General features: G+C 39.5%; 1 protein-coding gene across 2 annotated transcripts in view; it reads right to left on the bottom strand.

The window, feature by feature from the left end:
* Positions 1 to 4,678: 4,678 nt before the first annotated feature.
* The window catches only part of arhgef7a (Rho guanine nucleotide exchange factor (GEF) 7a), a 31,861-nt gene continuing 21,629 nt past the window's right edge, over positions 4,679 to 14,910 (bottom strand). Inside the window, exons 16-22 of one of the 2 annotated variants that reach the window (XM_034213786.1) lie at positions 13,557 to 13,696; positions 11,660 to 11,881; positions 11,471 to 11,564; positions 10,859 to 10,948; positions 6,468 to 6,567; positions 5,822 to 5,876; positions 4,679 to 5,555 (exon numbers count right to left, since the gene is read on the bottom strand). In XM_034213786.1, coding sequence (XP_034069677.1) covers positions 5,433 to 5,555; positions 5,822 to 5,876; positions 6,468 to 6,567; positions 10,859 to 10,948; positions 11,471 to 11,564; positions 11,660 to 11,881; positions 13,557 to 13,696 — 824 coding nt within the window. In that variant the 3' untranslated portion in view covers positions 4,679 to 5,432. Of the gene's footprint in view, positions 5,556 to 5,821; positions 5,877 to 6,467; positions 6,568 to 7,315; positions 10,487 to 10,858; positions 10,949 to 11,470; positions 11,565 to 11,659; positions 11,882 to 13,556; positions 13,697 to 14,910 lie in introns of those variants that run through there. The other variant, XM_034213787.1, reaches the window with a different exon arrangement.

Here is a 14,910-nt window from a genome sequence, read left to right on the forward strand (position 1 = left end):
GTTCCCTCAACATCCTCATCCTCATCCTCCTCGACTTGAGTGCAGCCTTCGATACCGTGAGCCACACCATCCTGCTTACCCGACTCCAGGACATCGGTATCGAAGGTACTGTACTCAGGTGGCTCCAGTCCTACCTCTCCGACAGATCCCACTTCATCTCCCTCAACAACCACTCCTCTGCCACAGCTTCAGTCACCCAAGGTGTTCCCCAAGGTTCAGTACTCGGCCCCCTCCTCTTCATCATCTACATCCTCCCCCTTGGTCAGATTCTCCGCCAATACAACCTGGACTTTCACTGTTACGCTGATGACACACAGATTTACCTGAGCACCAAATCCCCCCACAACCCCCCCCTCACCCACATCGAATCCTGTCTGACTGCAATCAAATCCTGGATGCAACACAACTTCCTCAAACTCAACAGCAATACAACTGAACTCCTCCTCATCGGCTCCAAATCCACCCTCAGCAAAACCCCCAACCTGACAGTCACCATTGATGGCACCCCTGTTTCCCCCTCCACCCAGGCACGCAACCTTGGCGTTATATTTGACCCCACCCTCTCCCTCGAGCCCCACATCCGTCAAGTTGTAAAAACCTCATTTTTCCACCTCCGCAATATTGCCAAACTCCGTCCCTCTCTCACCCGCCCTGCAGCTGAGCGACTCATTCACACCTTCATCTCCTCCCGCCTTGACTATTGCAACTCACTCCTCTACGGCATCAGCACTACATCCCTCAAGACTCCAGCGTGTCCAGAACGCAGCCGCCAGACTCCTCACCCACACCAAATCATGGCATCACATCACCCCCGTCCTCAAAGAACTCCACTGGCTCCCCGTTTCACACCGCCACCATTACAAACTCCTGGTCCTCACTTACAAAGCCCTCCACCATCCCTCCCAAATGTAAAGCGTCTTTGGGTTCAAGAAAAGCGCTATAGAAATAAAATGTATTATTATTACACAAACAATAAATTATATTTGGTTGAGTCAACGATAAGATGCAATCAATATCATTGCAATGCAAACCTTTTTTATGCAAGTTTGTAAGGCTTTCGTATCAAAATACCACCCTGTGTCATTTGGAATGTTTCAACTTCAGTTCAGTCAGCCAACTGATCTAAGTCCTCTGATCTCCTCACTACATAAACCACTTTCAACATAGCAGAAAAGGGTGCTGAGAAACTTTCTGAGAGAAAATCACTGCGGACAAGGTGGGACTCAAAATGTTATATGAGCAATACGCTTAATCAGTTATCACTGCCTCTGACATCAAATATTAAGCTACTAAGAAAAGTTTGATAGTGAACATCATGTGTGGTCAGGAGGTGAGGGTCAGTAGTGAGCACCAACCCCATTGGTCATAGAGAATTGCCAATATGACAGCAAATCCAAGCACACTAATACATCATAGTAGAAGCACGTAAAACGAAGTAAAGCAACAATGCCCTGAGCTATGATACATAAGAAACAACGTGCTCATGTCCAGATCAATCACATTACACACATTATCCACAGAAGTTATGTCAGCCGCACTGCAGACCACCAGGCATTTTAACCAATGACAAGACATTAGATTTCCATTTGATAAGAGTGCATTTCTTATATCATTCATTGCAACATTATTCGAGCTAATGGTTATTTATCAGTGTGTAGACACCTCTAATAAACAAAAGTGTGTGGCTTCTGTGGGAAAAGTACAGTATTGCACAGAGGAAGCTACGCCCTGAAACCTGGTTCCTATGTTATTCAAATACCTATAAATTGATAATGTCAATGTTTACTATAAGCTTGTTCAGTTGCATCCCTAAAAAACGAACAATTGCTTCAACTTTTTAGTAGTGTTGATAAACAACAAGTCCCCAACAGAATGCCTACAGCAGTGTAAACTAGCTTGTTTCATGTTTTACAGTCATTGCCAATGCCAAGTACAAAAACTCCAGAATCAAGACATCTCAAGATAAACATCATGTGTTTGTACCAGCAGCACTTGCCTTACAATACTCACCTGATAAGTGAAGAAGTTGAAATCCCACTTTCGCTCCAGTTTAGAGCATGGAAAAATACTAACTACTCATAATGCATCCTTTATAAGTCCTCAAATGGTAGCTAAAGCACGAAATAAACATGCCTCAAACAGGCTCACTTGTAGAGAATTTGCTAAATGAGCAGCAGAACTAGCTACAGCTAGCTTGTAAAACAGTGTAGCAGCAAGATGGCAGACGGAAACCGTTCAAACAGACCGCCTTTTTGCAAAGGGTGTGTTGAACACTTGTAGCGTAGCAAGTGTTGGCGGAGTGACACAATATGAGTTGTTCGGTCTAAACTAGTTCACAACCTGTGGAGAATAACCAACAGTTTGGTCAAAAAGTTAATAAATAAGAAAATAGAACCATTAGATTTTTTTTCATCATCAGCACGGTAGCATTCCAAATACTTTGCGAAGTCAAACCCTACTTACCAGATCATTGCCGGATTTACTGGTTTCCCTTGCAACTGTTGAATGGGAATTCTAAACTGTTGGCATAGTTAGTAATGTCATAGCAACGTGATTCCACTATTCTTTCATTCATTTTGAAATCAATGTTTTCAATTTGACAGTATGATAAATAGCAGATATGTTGCCTAAAGAGCGGGATCAATTAGGTCTGCTTTTTGAACATAATACTTTATTGAATATTCGAGAACTGAATGATTTTACATTAAGAGCTCCACAATTGTTTCTTATTTATTTCCAGCAGCCGTGAGACAATTATTTAAAACTATTCTTCTACTGTCCTCTTTCAATACATCGTGGGTGGATTCATTAATCTTGCTGAAATTATGTTTAAACGCCTTGTAGGCGTGTCGTGCAGTGGGTTGTGCGTACCCATCGGCGAAAACACGTGGGTTTGCTATCCTGGCTCCAAGATGGTGGAATGAGCTCCCCATTGACATCAGGACGGCAGATAGCTTGCACATCTTCCGGCGCAAACTGAAAACTCATCTCTTTCGACTCCACTTCGAGCGTTAGAACTATTAACGAAGCACTTTTATACTAATAAAGGACTGGCTTACCTAAAGCCAGTTGAGTAGCACTTGAAATGTTTAGCTCTATGAAACCTGATGTACTTATATGATTCTGTTTTCTTCAAGGTTGTGTCTTCCTGGTCGAATGTACTTATTGTAAGTTGCTTTGGATAAAAGCGTCAGCTAAATGCAATGTAATGTAATGTAATGTGTTCGGAGCAGGGGGTCACAGGTTCAAACCCCACTGCAGTCATGTCGTTGTGTCCCTGGGCACAGGGCCGGCCCTCGGCATAGGCAGTATAGGCGAATGCTAAGGGCGCATCAACCCATAGGGGGCGCCGGAAAAAGAAAAAAGAAAAGTTAGAAATTTAAAAAAAAAAATTTTTTTAATTTCATAATACACAATTTCCCGATTTTGGATCAACAAAGTACATCTTATTATCTTATACTAACAGAACTACGCGTACAGCGCCCATAAACTATGGCACACCCCCCCCCCCCCCCAAATCAAGTTGAACTGCCCCAGTCCCAGTAAAAAGGTTTATGTGAAATTGTTCTTTTTTTTTAAATAATGGTTTTAGTGTGCAATTATAGGTTTTAATTTATTTTGTATTTGTATTTGTATTCATTTAAAATAAATCAAACTCCCAAAAAACATACACAGCTTCTGTGTGCTTTTATTAACATTGGAATTTACATTGTAAGCGGCCGTGGGGTGATAACCTCAGCTCAGTGAGGTAAAGGCACACCTCTATATGATCATTATAGTTATAAAAAAATAAGAGAATAGATGAAAAACAGGTATAAAATACTGACAGTACAAAAAAGTTGTTATTAATAAACAAGAATAGAGTTTGAAAGGGGAGTGATTTGTAAAATATCCATAAAGAAAAAGAAAATCTGTTTACAGTTCTGTTTCATATGGGTGTTGAGAGATGTTTCCATAGATCTCCCAATGTTGCAAAGTGCACCAGATTGATGCTTTTAACTTCAATATAAAAAAAAAAAAGTCTTCCCGGGGGTGCATGCCACCGGACCCCCCTAGAGGAGGTGAGGTCCCCCCCCCCACTTAAATCATGTTCAAATGGATAGGAAACTAAATACAGTTGCACACATCTTGTGTCCATATCTTTCTGTTTTGGTGGTCATGCCACAACCGTGCACGCGCGAATCATAGTGAGTGTCTGCATTTTGGGGGGGGGGGGGGGGGTGGCGCCAGCTAAAATATTGCCTAGGGCGGCAAATTGGTCAGGGCCGGCCCTGCCTGGGCAAGACACTTCACCCCAAATTGCTCCTGTGGGGATTGCCCACAGTATTGAGTATGTAAATTGCTTTGGATAAAAGCGTCTAACAAGTAACATGTAATGTAATGTTGTAAACCTCCTCAGATAAATGGTGCCTGAGACCCCAAATGGATTGGAAACGAGAATAGCTATAGGTTGAACTAGGGTGCTTTGCGAAATTGTAGACATCAACAAAAACCCAAGTACTCCTATTGTGTACTTGGTCCTGGTTTTCTGTGTGTCAATGGATTTGAGGCAATTTCTTTGAACACAACTTTAGCTTGATGCTATATAAAGTATAAATTATAAATAAGATGAAATATTATAAAATAAAATAGTGTGCAATTCTGTGTTTGTGGGTGTGTAACAAGGAGAAACTCAAAGTCAGTCTTTAAAAAAAACATTTATTTCTCCCAAAGTACAAAGGCTCATCTTTTAGCAGTATTTACATTATACAGTACACGTTCAACATCTGTACAATTCCCTAGGATCCCTAGAAAGAAAGTCAAACGGCAAAGAGGTCAAAACAATAAAAAGGTACAAAAACGAGGCACAAAAACAAATTCAAACAGACAAAAAAGCTAAGTTTCCTGGCAGATGATTAACTTTGTGCTAAAACACAAGAGTAAGCCTGTGTCAGGATAAGACAGAACAAAAATTAATTCATACAAAATTAAATAACAGAGGTTATCAAATGTCATGGTTCAATTTCAGACTTTTCTAAGGCTTTTGTGACCATTAAAACAATTAAAGTACCATTTATGTACCATTGGACAGCGTCCAGTTATATGATTGTAAACAGAAGAGGAGCACTCCCCTCCAATAGTCGACGATGGAAGTGGGTTAAGTGTATAATCTCCTCACCATCTTGCTTGGTCATTGAGAAATGTTTTAGTGGAATAGAGCTTGTTCAGCATTGTGGTTCCTGTCTCTTAACCAGAGTGGTAGTAACCCACACTCCTCTTATAATTACCAGCTTACAGAGTCACTCCTTATCCTCTCAGTCACACAACCGACCATAAATTAGGTGTGCGATTGTTTGCATTTTACACACACAGTGCATGTAAGCTCACACATATACATGCTCTTTCTTTTTTTTTTTTTTTAAAGCTTCAGCTGCAAATGGTGCACACGGTCCTCAGAGGTTTGTCTCATCCCATGTCGGGTCGTTCATGCTCTTTAAAACCCTCCTCACAACTTTTTCCAAATCCTTTCGTGCTCTTTGCTCCTCCTCCAGCGACCTCTTCACCTTCTTGTTATCCTGGGAGGTAAAGGAATCATATCATTGTTGTCATTAGCTCAAATAATATGAGGTTTTTCAAAGTTACTATGTTGCAAAAGAATGAAAAACACCAATTTCACAATAAAAGGGCAATATAATTGTATATTCTTTCACTGTGCTGCGTTAAGACTTAACAACTTCAGACCTGGAGTTTAGCCAGGTCATTTGAACTTCTGAGAGTCATATATTAGATAAATCACACGATCGTGGTATTTTTGTAAAACATCTAATTCATAAACATTTACCTGCTTCAGCTCTCGAACCTCATCCCTCAGGGCGTACACCACATCCACCAGGCCCCTTTGTGATGATGAACATTTACAGTTTAGCATTATTAATACACATGGCTGGTTACTCAAGGATAGATTCACATTTTAACTCGAGTCAATCTTAAAGCAACACAGGGCTGTGAATGGTTGGTCTTATCATTTGATTCACGTAAGGAATGGATCACTTCACAGCCAGTACGGATGACAGGAAGCATTAAATCAATCTGTGTCATTGCTGATATCGGCATCTGAGTGCGGTTTTAAGAGAATCTTGAAGAAATGTGAGCCTATCCTCCAGCTCAAAGCAGGTACATACAGTTGTTAGTTACCCATAATCAAGATAATAGGGGTTGCAGCTGACATTAAACAATTGACTTAAAGTCACTTTATCTGTAGCTGAAAATGGTCCCGAAAAATTGTCAATTTACTCCTGTCTGAGTAATGTTTTAAACAATTTATATTGAAAATTACAGAGGCTTTTTAAAATCAAGTTATAATCTGAGAACCTTTTTTAAAGTCTTCAGTTAAAAAGGAATAGGCTTCACATGGCATTTACAATATGTCAATTGCGTCATTCAGGGCAAAGGTGAAGCGATAGAAAGAGATCTCTATATTATCTTACTTTTCTTCAGCTGTACTTTGTCCGTTGCGACTAGGACCCTCCAGCAGGACTTTCTTATCACCAGGGATGATCATATGCAGCCCTTTTTCCTTTTGTGGCTCTGTTTCAAAACAGAAAAGCACTCAACAATTGGTACATTATAATGTCTCACCGTAGTGAGGTGAGTCAGAATAGAATTTCCATATTGGAAAGTTACAGCATCAGAGACAAACCAAAACTGGTTAGTAATGCACAGAAAAAATACCAGAAAAGAGACAGAGAAAAGAGAAAGGAAGTGAGAAGCTGTTGAGAAAAGTGGTCGAAAAAAAACCAAATTAAAGGATTGCACAATTATATGCTTCAACTTGTCAAATAATGCAGCTTGGTCAGTGGCCCTATGCGTCAAACTATGACACCTCATGTACTAGTAAAAGTAAAAGTACTAGTATGAAAAGCAAAAAAGTCTGGGGAGGGAGGTCAAACAAAAAATGAACTTTTACCCAAGATACCATTGTTTATGTCGCAATTAAATTCAAAACTCAAACTTTACATAAGAGGCATAAATACTTATTCTAATCCAAACCATGATCTTTTCTTGAACCTAACCAAGTAGTTGTGTTCCCAAATCTTACCAAGTAACATACTTTCGCCACATATTTAACGCAACATTAACCACGTGTCAAGTCTATCATAATACACTGCACGATAACAAATGATGGTTAAGGGGTATCATATGCATTAAAAGGAGATGTAAAGGGGTACTGACCAAGCGTCGATATCTGCCAAGTTTGGATTGAGAACTCGTTGCCAAAGGACAACACACACCAAACAGATTTTCTATTCTCACAAATAACCAGAATGCCAGTATCTACCAAATGACAGATTTTTTATTCAAAACTCATGATACAGCGTTTTGGGACTTGAACACTTCAGTAGAACAAATACACTGAATGCTCTGTTTGCAGATAAGACATGGTCACAAGAGTGAACTGAATACAGCGTTAGAGCACACAGAGGACAAAGTTGGTCAAAGGCAGCCGGTCTCTTTTCATACTGCCTGTCCCACAATTTGACTTCTTAAACCACAGAATACACCTGTCACAAAGTATAGCACATGATATAAGGACAGTGATATTCTTAGCTCAAATACTCATTGAAGGTAGAATGGATTTTTTTTTCTTGCTCCATGACAACTAGTATTTACAGAAAGGGAGACTATGTGCTCTTATTTTTCAAGTCCACTCTGACTGAGGTTGAATGAGTTCCTGTATAATAATCACGGCCTCTTGTTTATTTTTATTTTTTTTACCCTCAATGCTTTCAAAACACCAAAGGTGAGCATTTACACTACGAATGAGCATTTACTTTACAGTAACACTGAATACTCAGGTCTACCTTTAGGACTATATCATACACACTCTGGTAGACGACAAAAAGTACATAATTTAACAGATTCTATCCCCCACCCCCACTGGCCCATTACATGATTGTGCAAAATAATGAAAACACTTCATGTTATAACTTTCAGTGTAAACTTTGATACAGAGCAATAAATCGGTTTTTTTTAAAAAGAAATCAAATGATACTTCCAGGGATCATTTTGTAAACATTGACATACAGAATGAAATATAAATAAATTAAATAAAAATACGCCTGTATACAAAAATAATGAAAACAATAAAGGAATCATTTCGGAAACATTAAATAGTTCACGGACCAATATATTCCATATGTCACCGACATTGCTTGCTGTACGAGGAGATAGACTCTTTTGTAAATGGATGCCAACCTGTACTTTAAATACCAACACTGGAAAAATACTTCTTCATAAAAATAGTCATTAATGCAAGAGATAGCATGGGAAACCTCACAAGCCAGACGACACAAAGGCATGTCTGGCTTATGAGGCCGTAGGTGCTAGTTTGTTGTGACACAGGGGATGTTTAACATTAGGCTATAGACTGTATGCATTAAGCTAACCTGCTCAAATCGTCACCTTCAAAGCAATAGCTCAACATTTTGGGGTTAATAATAATAATACCAGTCTCATATCTTGTGATACCATGTCTGTACAGTAAATCTGAAGCTAAAGTTAGCAATTGGTTAGCTTGTTAAGAAAACTGGAATTATCATTGAGGAGCATAGGTAGTTTTAGTAATGACCTGTTTTCAGTTATCTTGTAATATTACGAGAAGATTGAAACAAAAATAAAGTCTCATGTTTGTGTGATAGGTATGTGGAGCTAGCATGTTTTGCTAATTTGCTAAAATAGCATTAAGACAGGGAAGCAGCTAGCCTGGCTCTATCAAATGTTTTAAAACAATCCTGCTTGATCAGCTACAGCTTACTACTTAACATACTATATATTTAGTTTATTGAGTAAGGTTTAAAAGTGTTGGTAGGTGGATTTTCAGACCTTTGCCATGCCAGCTTAATCCTGTTGATACAAATCTGAATGACATGCTAAGCTAACCTGTTTCTGGCTCCAGGTTCTTTTTCAACGTGACTAAAAAAAAAAGCAAATAAGGGTTATTCCCTAAACCTTGAACTATTCCTTTGCAGGAAACATTTAACAAAGGCATTTTATTATTATTGGAATGTCGCTGTGTTAGGCTGTATTTTACAACTTATTTGTGTCAGGCCATTATGCTATGCCTGGTTTAAATGAATCTTTTTATTTTTCTCAACATACCAACTTGAGGTTTAAAACTATAATATATATGCAACCCTGTAGAACCACTGACAGACAGCAACATTACTGGATGGAAGATCAGGCTTTAAAGGATGATGCTTAGGAGACACAAGACAGAAACCTTCTCAAAGATATTGAGTAAAAGGCTCAGCTCACCGAAAATACTTGAACAATTATTTCTCACCTTTCTAGTATTGCATGAAGTTATCAACGTTACCGACTTAGATTTCTGCTTTCACAGCATTACAAATGCAGTCATGTTGTATTATTATTTGATAAAATGTGTCTATTTTGTGTTAATTTGGATGAACTGAGCCTTTAAATTAACTATTCTTTGACTAGATGTACTAGACAGTGTATGTGATATTCTCCTCATTCTGTAGCAGCTACTTAAAATAATGATCTGTGTTTCAAAAACTTTTACATTTAGCAAGGATTTATAGTATGCATTAGCTTTTGGTCATGTTGTACGTTAAAATGTAATTCTGCTTAGCAAAAATAAATAAATAAAGATTGAAATTATGAAAACAACATGAAGAATTTGGATATTTCATTTGCATGCTGCTATATTATCCAGCAGCAGGGGCATGTGTGCCTAAACCTGTGCGTGTGTTTATGACATCTGTGCTATGTTTGAGCATACATACTTTAGAAACACATACTGGAGGGAAGTAGTACATGGTCAATAGAATACACTCGTTCCTGAATTACATCTGAATATCAGACAGGAAAAGCTCAGTCCCCATCTCTCCCTCCCCTGGTTTTCCCTCCCCTATTTTCCACTCCAACACCCCTCTACTCCCTGCTGAGAGTCTGCCACATTTATGGTCAAACAAGGGGAGTGGTCACATTCAAGATAAATTAATAATAATTACTAAACACTTACTGCATGACAACTACACAAAGAGAGGAGGCACATAAAAGGGAAAGTGGCAAAGGCAACAGGGAGATGCTTAAAACATCTTAAAACAAACTAAAATAATAAATAAACCAAATAAGTTAACAAAAAATAACATATATATAATAGAAAATAAATAGATACATTAAAAAAAATCTAGTTTCTTTTCATACATTGAAGGTTAAAGAGGTAAGCTCGCTGTACGTTACATCGGGTACAGCGTGGCAGTACTGTACGTTCTTTAGTTCTGGTGAGAGATGCAGCTTTTGCGTGGCACTGAGCCCATCCTGTAACTGTGGGTGGTCCAGACGGAGTCATAGTCAGAGTCCTCCGAGAGGTCAGAGGAAAACTCTGGCCGCGACACGCTGCTACGGCGGCCCGGAGAGTCCATACAGGACCGGTCTACGTCGGCCAGCACGTGGTTGTGCATCAGATCCGTGCCCTGCCAGGCTGCTCGGGGCGGTGCAAAGTTTGGCGGTGACGAGGGAGGAAATGGTGTGCGAAAAAAAAAAAAACGAGGGGCGGTGCAGAGGAAGAGGTAGCAAATGGAGCACGCGACAAATGGTAAATCATAAAAGAAGCAATGAGGAATGTAAGATGGGAGAACGTAAAACCAAAATGGATGAGGAAAAGAAGGAACAGAGTAATGCCAAAAATGTGAGGAGTGGAGGAGAGACAGACAGAAGGAGAAGATACTGTTAGAAACATCAGTTCAGAACACCAGTGTTAAAGAAAGGCTTTGAGTTACAGAATACAGGTAAGTAACAAAGAGAGCAAGCTCCAGTATGAAACCTCTGTATGTTACGTTTGGTGTTGGCTTACTGGAGTTCAGAGTCTGCCTGGTTTTGGCGCTGGTGCAGTATGCCTCGATAACTTTCAGGATCTGGGCATCTTCTTCCAGAGCAGCGGTACCTGAGAAAGAAAAAGGAGATAATTAATTTAAATTCTCATGTCTATCAGTTCTATGGTAAATGTTTTACTCCTACTTAAAACACAAAATAAATGCATATGAAAACTTTTAAAGAATAGTTTGAAAATGTGGGAAGTATACGTATTTACTTTTTTCCTGAGTGATGTGAGAATATGGATGCACCTCTAAGCATCTCTTAAGCCCACTAACAAACACATTATATCTTGTTTTTTACAAAAACAGAAATGTATAAGTATGAGGTTTTCTTGTGAATTCCAGTAACATGATCGCTATTTCCTAAGCCAATGTAAAGGACCTGTGTGATATGATTTCCTAAACTAAGATAGAATGTCTCCAGGCAGTATTTCCTACTTAACGGACAGATATGAAGTGTTATTTAATCTAATTTCTAACACGCCGTTTCACAAAATGTCAAACTATTGCCTCAATATTCAAAGTAAAGCAAGAGAAAAGGACATATTGTATCTTTGTTTTAACATAAATAGGAAATATTTTAAACATACTCTTCCTCAAGGCAAATTCCTCCTCAGACTGTTTCCTCTCAGGCTTGCGCTTGGGAAGCAGTTTCTTCACACTCTTAGGACTTTTACTAAGATCCTGAAAAAAGAAAAAAAGGTAGTATAAAATTATAAAATCAGCATACTTAAAAACATAAAAAGAAGTCTGAACAACATAAAAACACAGTCTCTCACCTCCTTGTAGCAGAGGGCTGCAGAGGGTCGTAGAGGGGGTGCGGGTCGCAGACAGCTCAGGCTCCAGGGTTTGGGGGTGTTGGGCTGCTCCAGTGGGCCCCACATCATGGTGCTGTGAGATGAACCATGGGAGGAGGGGTGAGGCAGGGTGTGGTAGGTGGGAGCCACCGTCATGCCCCTCCCTTCAGCATGCCGGGACGGGGTGAGAGGGTGAGACGGGAGCTGAGGAACCAAACAAAAAGAGAAATGTGGTAAGATTCATCACAAAAGAGACAATTCTGCTTAAATTCCCCATTTGTTACTTGTTCATCGCTTTACTTTCCTATATTTAACCCGTGGCAGAAACATTTGTTTGGACATAAATATGTTTTTAATTAACAACAAGTAGATGAATCACTAAATGCGTTGTCTAGTATGAACTTTTCAGGTAGAAACTCTGGCTGACAGTGGCAGAAAAATACCAAGAGGTGCATTTCAAATATAGCGACAGGTTGAAAAACATTGACGAACCCACTGTTCCTTCAAATGTTCATGAACATTGCGGTTCTTTTGGGAAACGCAGCCCTCATTAGCCCAGATGTCATATTCCCCAGTTCATTCCTGCAGCGCCTCCAGGGGGAACCGAGATGTATCCCAGGACAGATGGGGTATATGCGTGTCTGTTCTGCCTCCAAGTCTACTCCAGTATTTATTTACGAACTCAAAATATGACTAAATGTGTTCATCAACAATATTTGTTTCCATGATCATGATGAGAAGATGACGAGACAGCTTTGATGCGATTGAACACTAACTGTGACTTTATCAACATGCAGTATCTTTGATGAATATAAAGGCAAGACTTATTATATGTAGTTAAAACAATTAAAAGGTTAGAAAAATCTCTTTATCTTAAGTTAAAGTTAATAAAGACGGCTAAAGGGTTTTGAAGAAAGAACTGAGGGGATATTTGGGCTAGACTCAATTAACTGGAATGTTCACAGATGTAACGGTTGTAAATATGCAGTGGGGTTTATTTGTAAATCATTTTGTATAATCACACAAATTCTGTGTTTTATATTAAGTAATTCTGTGTTCTTCATTTTATTGAATGTTCAATATCTGACAAGGTCGGAGATCAGTGGGCGGAACCTCTGAAGTGTGGTCGCTGTGCTCAGGAGATTATTGTTGTGAGGACTTTCCCCCCTATATATTGTGTCCCTCATGTTTCCTCTTCCCTTTTTGTAAATGTTCCACATGAGAGGAGTCACTGTGAGGGAAACCTAATGTAAAACTGATCATTATATCTGTTGTCAGATTCTCAGTAATAAAACGGAGATCGTCAAAACTGTATGCTGGCTCGGGTCATCCATGAACAACGCAAAACACAACGCAGAGACCGCTTAACGACACCGGTTACACATACACTAAAATATAATTAAATAAAGTAAAGGAAACCGGATATGTTTTTTTTTATAACAACATCATCTATTAAAGGACTAAGCCTAAATACATTTAAAAAACAATTGTCTATTACCATTTGAAAAAGCCAAAAGTACCTCTACAGGAAAGCCTCGTATTGCATGCAACACCATGTAACACCATTACATTTCCATTAATAGAAACCCTGCAGATTTAAATGATTAACATTTACCTCTTTCCAATATGCAACCACCAGCATATAAATATATTATTGTAAATAAAAATGATGATTATTGTTTGTTTGTTGGTTCAATTATGTATTTGCATTCAATTAAATTGTGTATTGCAGCCCTTCTAGAGAGAGCCACTTAACACAGGGCTGTGCAGTAATTTTAGATGCTGATGTGACCCAGGCATTAATGGCAGATCAACATGCACACTGGGTATACAAAACAGAAACCATCTGTATGAGGGTTTATAAGGAATATCTCCTGACCGTGTGGCAGGGATTTGTGAGGGGTTTGTGGCTGGGCCCGGTGGCCGCGGTGTGCTTGATCTGCCCTCTCAGGTGCTCCACCCAGTCCTGCAGGTCCTGCTGGTTGGTGCACACCACCTGCAGACGCTCAAACATCGTGCCTGCAGAGAGAGAGGGAGTCAGTACATTATAAAAGCATTCAGGATAAATTCATTTCCCTCAGCATTTGTCAAGATGATGTCTTCAGCTGTACTCAAACTAAACAGAGATCCTTGTCATTGGAAAAAAATTAAGCTATGTAATGGTTATCTTTAAGATCATATCAAGTCTGTTGCAAGGCATTTTGGAGTCTGGTTTGACAGTAATTGTTGTTGTGGCACACTAGGAAGCTAGTGCACATCATGTTTTTATCATCCTAATGCCAGTGATACTTTATGTGCTCACATTTCATTTCATTTTTATTTGTCCCGCTCATGGTACGCAAAACCAAATGTACAATAATTGCCACAAAACATGACTCTACCATTGAGCGAAAAGGAGCAGGGAGAAGAATACAATCTTATGTGACCTGCCCCTTTCTAAAAAAAACAAAATACAAATAGATGGTCTGCCTTTCATAATAATAATTTTTTTTTCACAGCCAAACATAACAGCATCTTAGGATACTGCCCCGGCCACACGAGGACGAAAACGGCTAAACGCATAGGATTAACGCAAACGCAAAAAAGCTTCCGCCCACACGCAATAGTTATCCGGATAGTGTCTGTCCACACGAGACAGCTCCGTTTAGCTCCAACCGCTGGAGAAGCTGCAGTACATATGCCGAGCCTGTACGTGGCGCTGTAACTTCCTCCACAAAAGCAGCGAAGAAGCATGGTTGTCATGGTTGCCCTTCTGTTTATTCTCCGCGGTGGGGGCAGAGGGAATCGGGCAGAGTTTTTCGCCAGTCAACGTGTATTAAAGTTTAAATCTTCCGACAAAATTATAAAAGTGCCGGTCAAAGGTCTTCTTTGTTATTTATTGAGCTTTAAAACAAATGAATAACGAATCTATATAATATAATAATAAAATACACGGAGCCTCTCTTTTTCCACCCTCTCTTTGGACAGCGCCAGTGTCTGTTTCATGCAGCAGCTGATCCAGTAATGAGTGACCCGGCCGACAGTAAAAATAAACATATTTATAAACTAGTTTAGGTAGTTTGAGAGGTGTCTCCGTCCTGTCAGATTAGACTTCACTCGCGTTTATGTCCATATCGAGAGAAAGATAAATAATCTGAATTCAGTGTGCAGTTTACTTTGACACGGGGGTGAGCAGCAGAGGTGGGGAGAGGAGGGGCTATTGCCTCATCATTATCAGAAAATGATCGTATAGG

The sequence above is a fragment of the Gymnodraco acuticeps genome, unplaced genomic scaffold (assembly GCF_902827175.1).
Source record: "Gymnodraco acuticeps unplaced genomic scaffold, fGymAcu1.1, whole genome shotgun sequence".
Classification (NCBI taxonomy): domain Eukaryota; kingdom Metazoa; phylum Chordata; class Actinopteri; order Perciformes; family Bathydraconidae; genus Gymnodraco; species Gymnodraco acuticeps.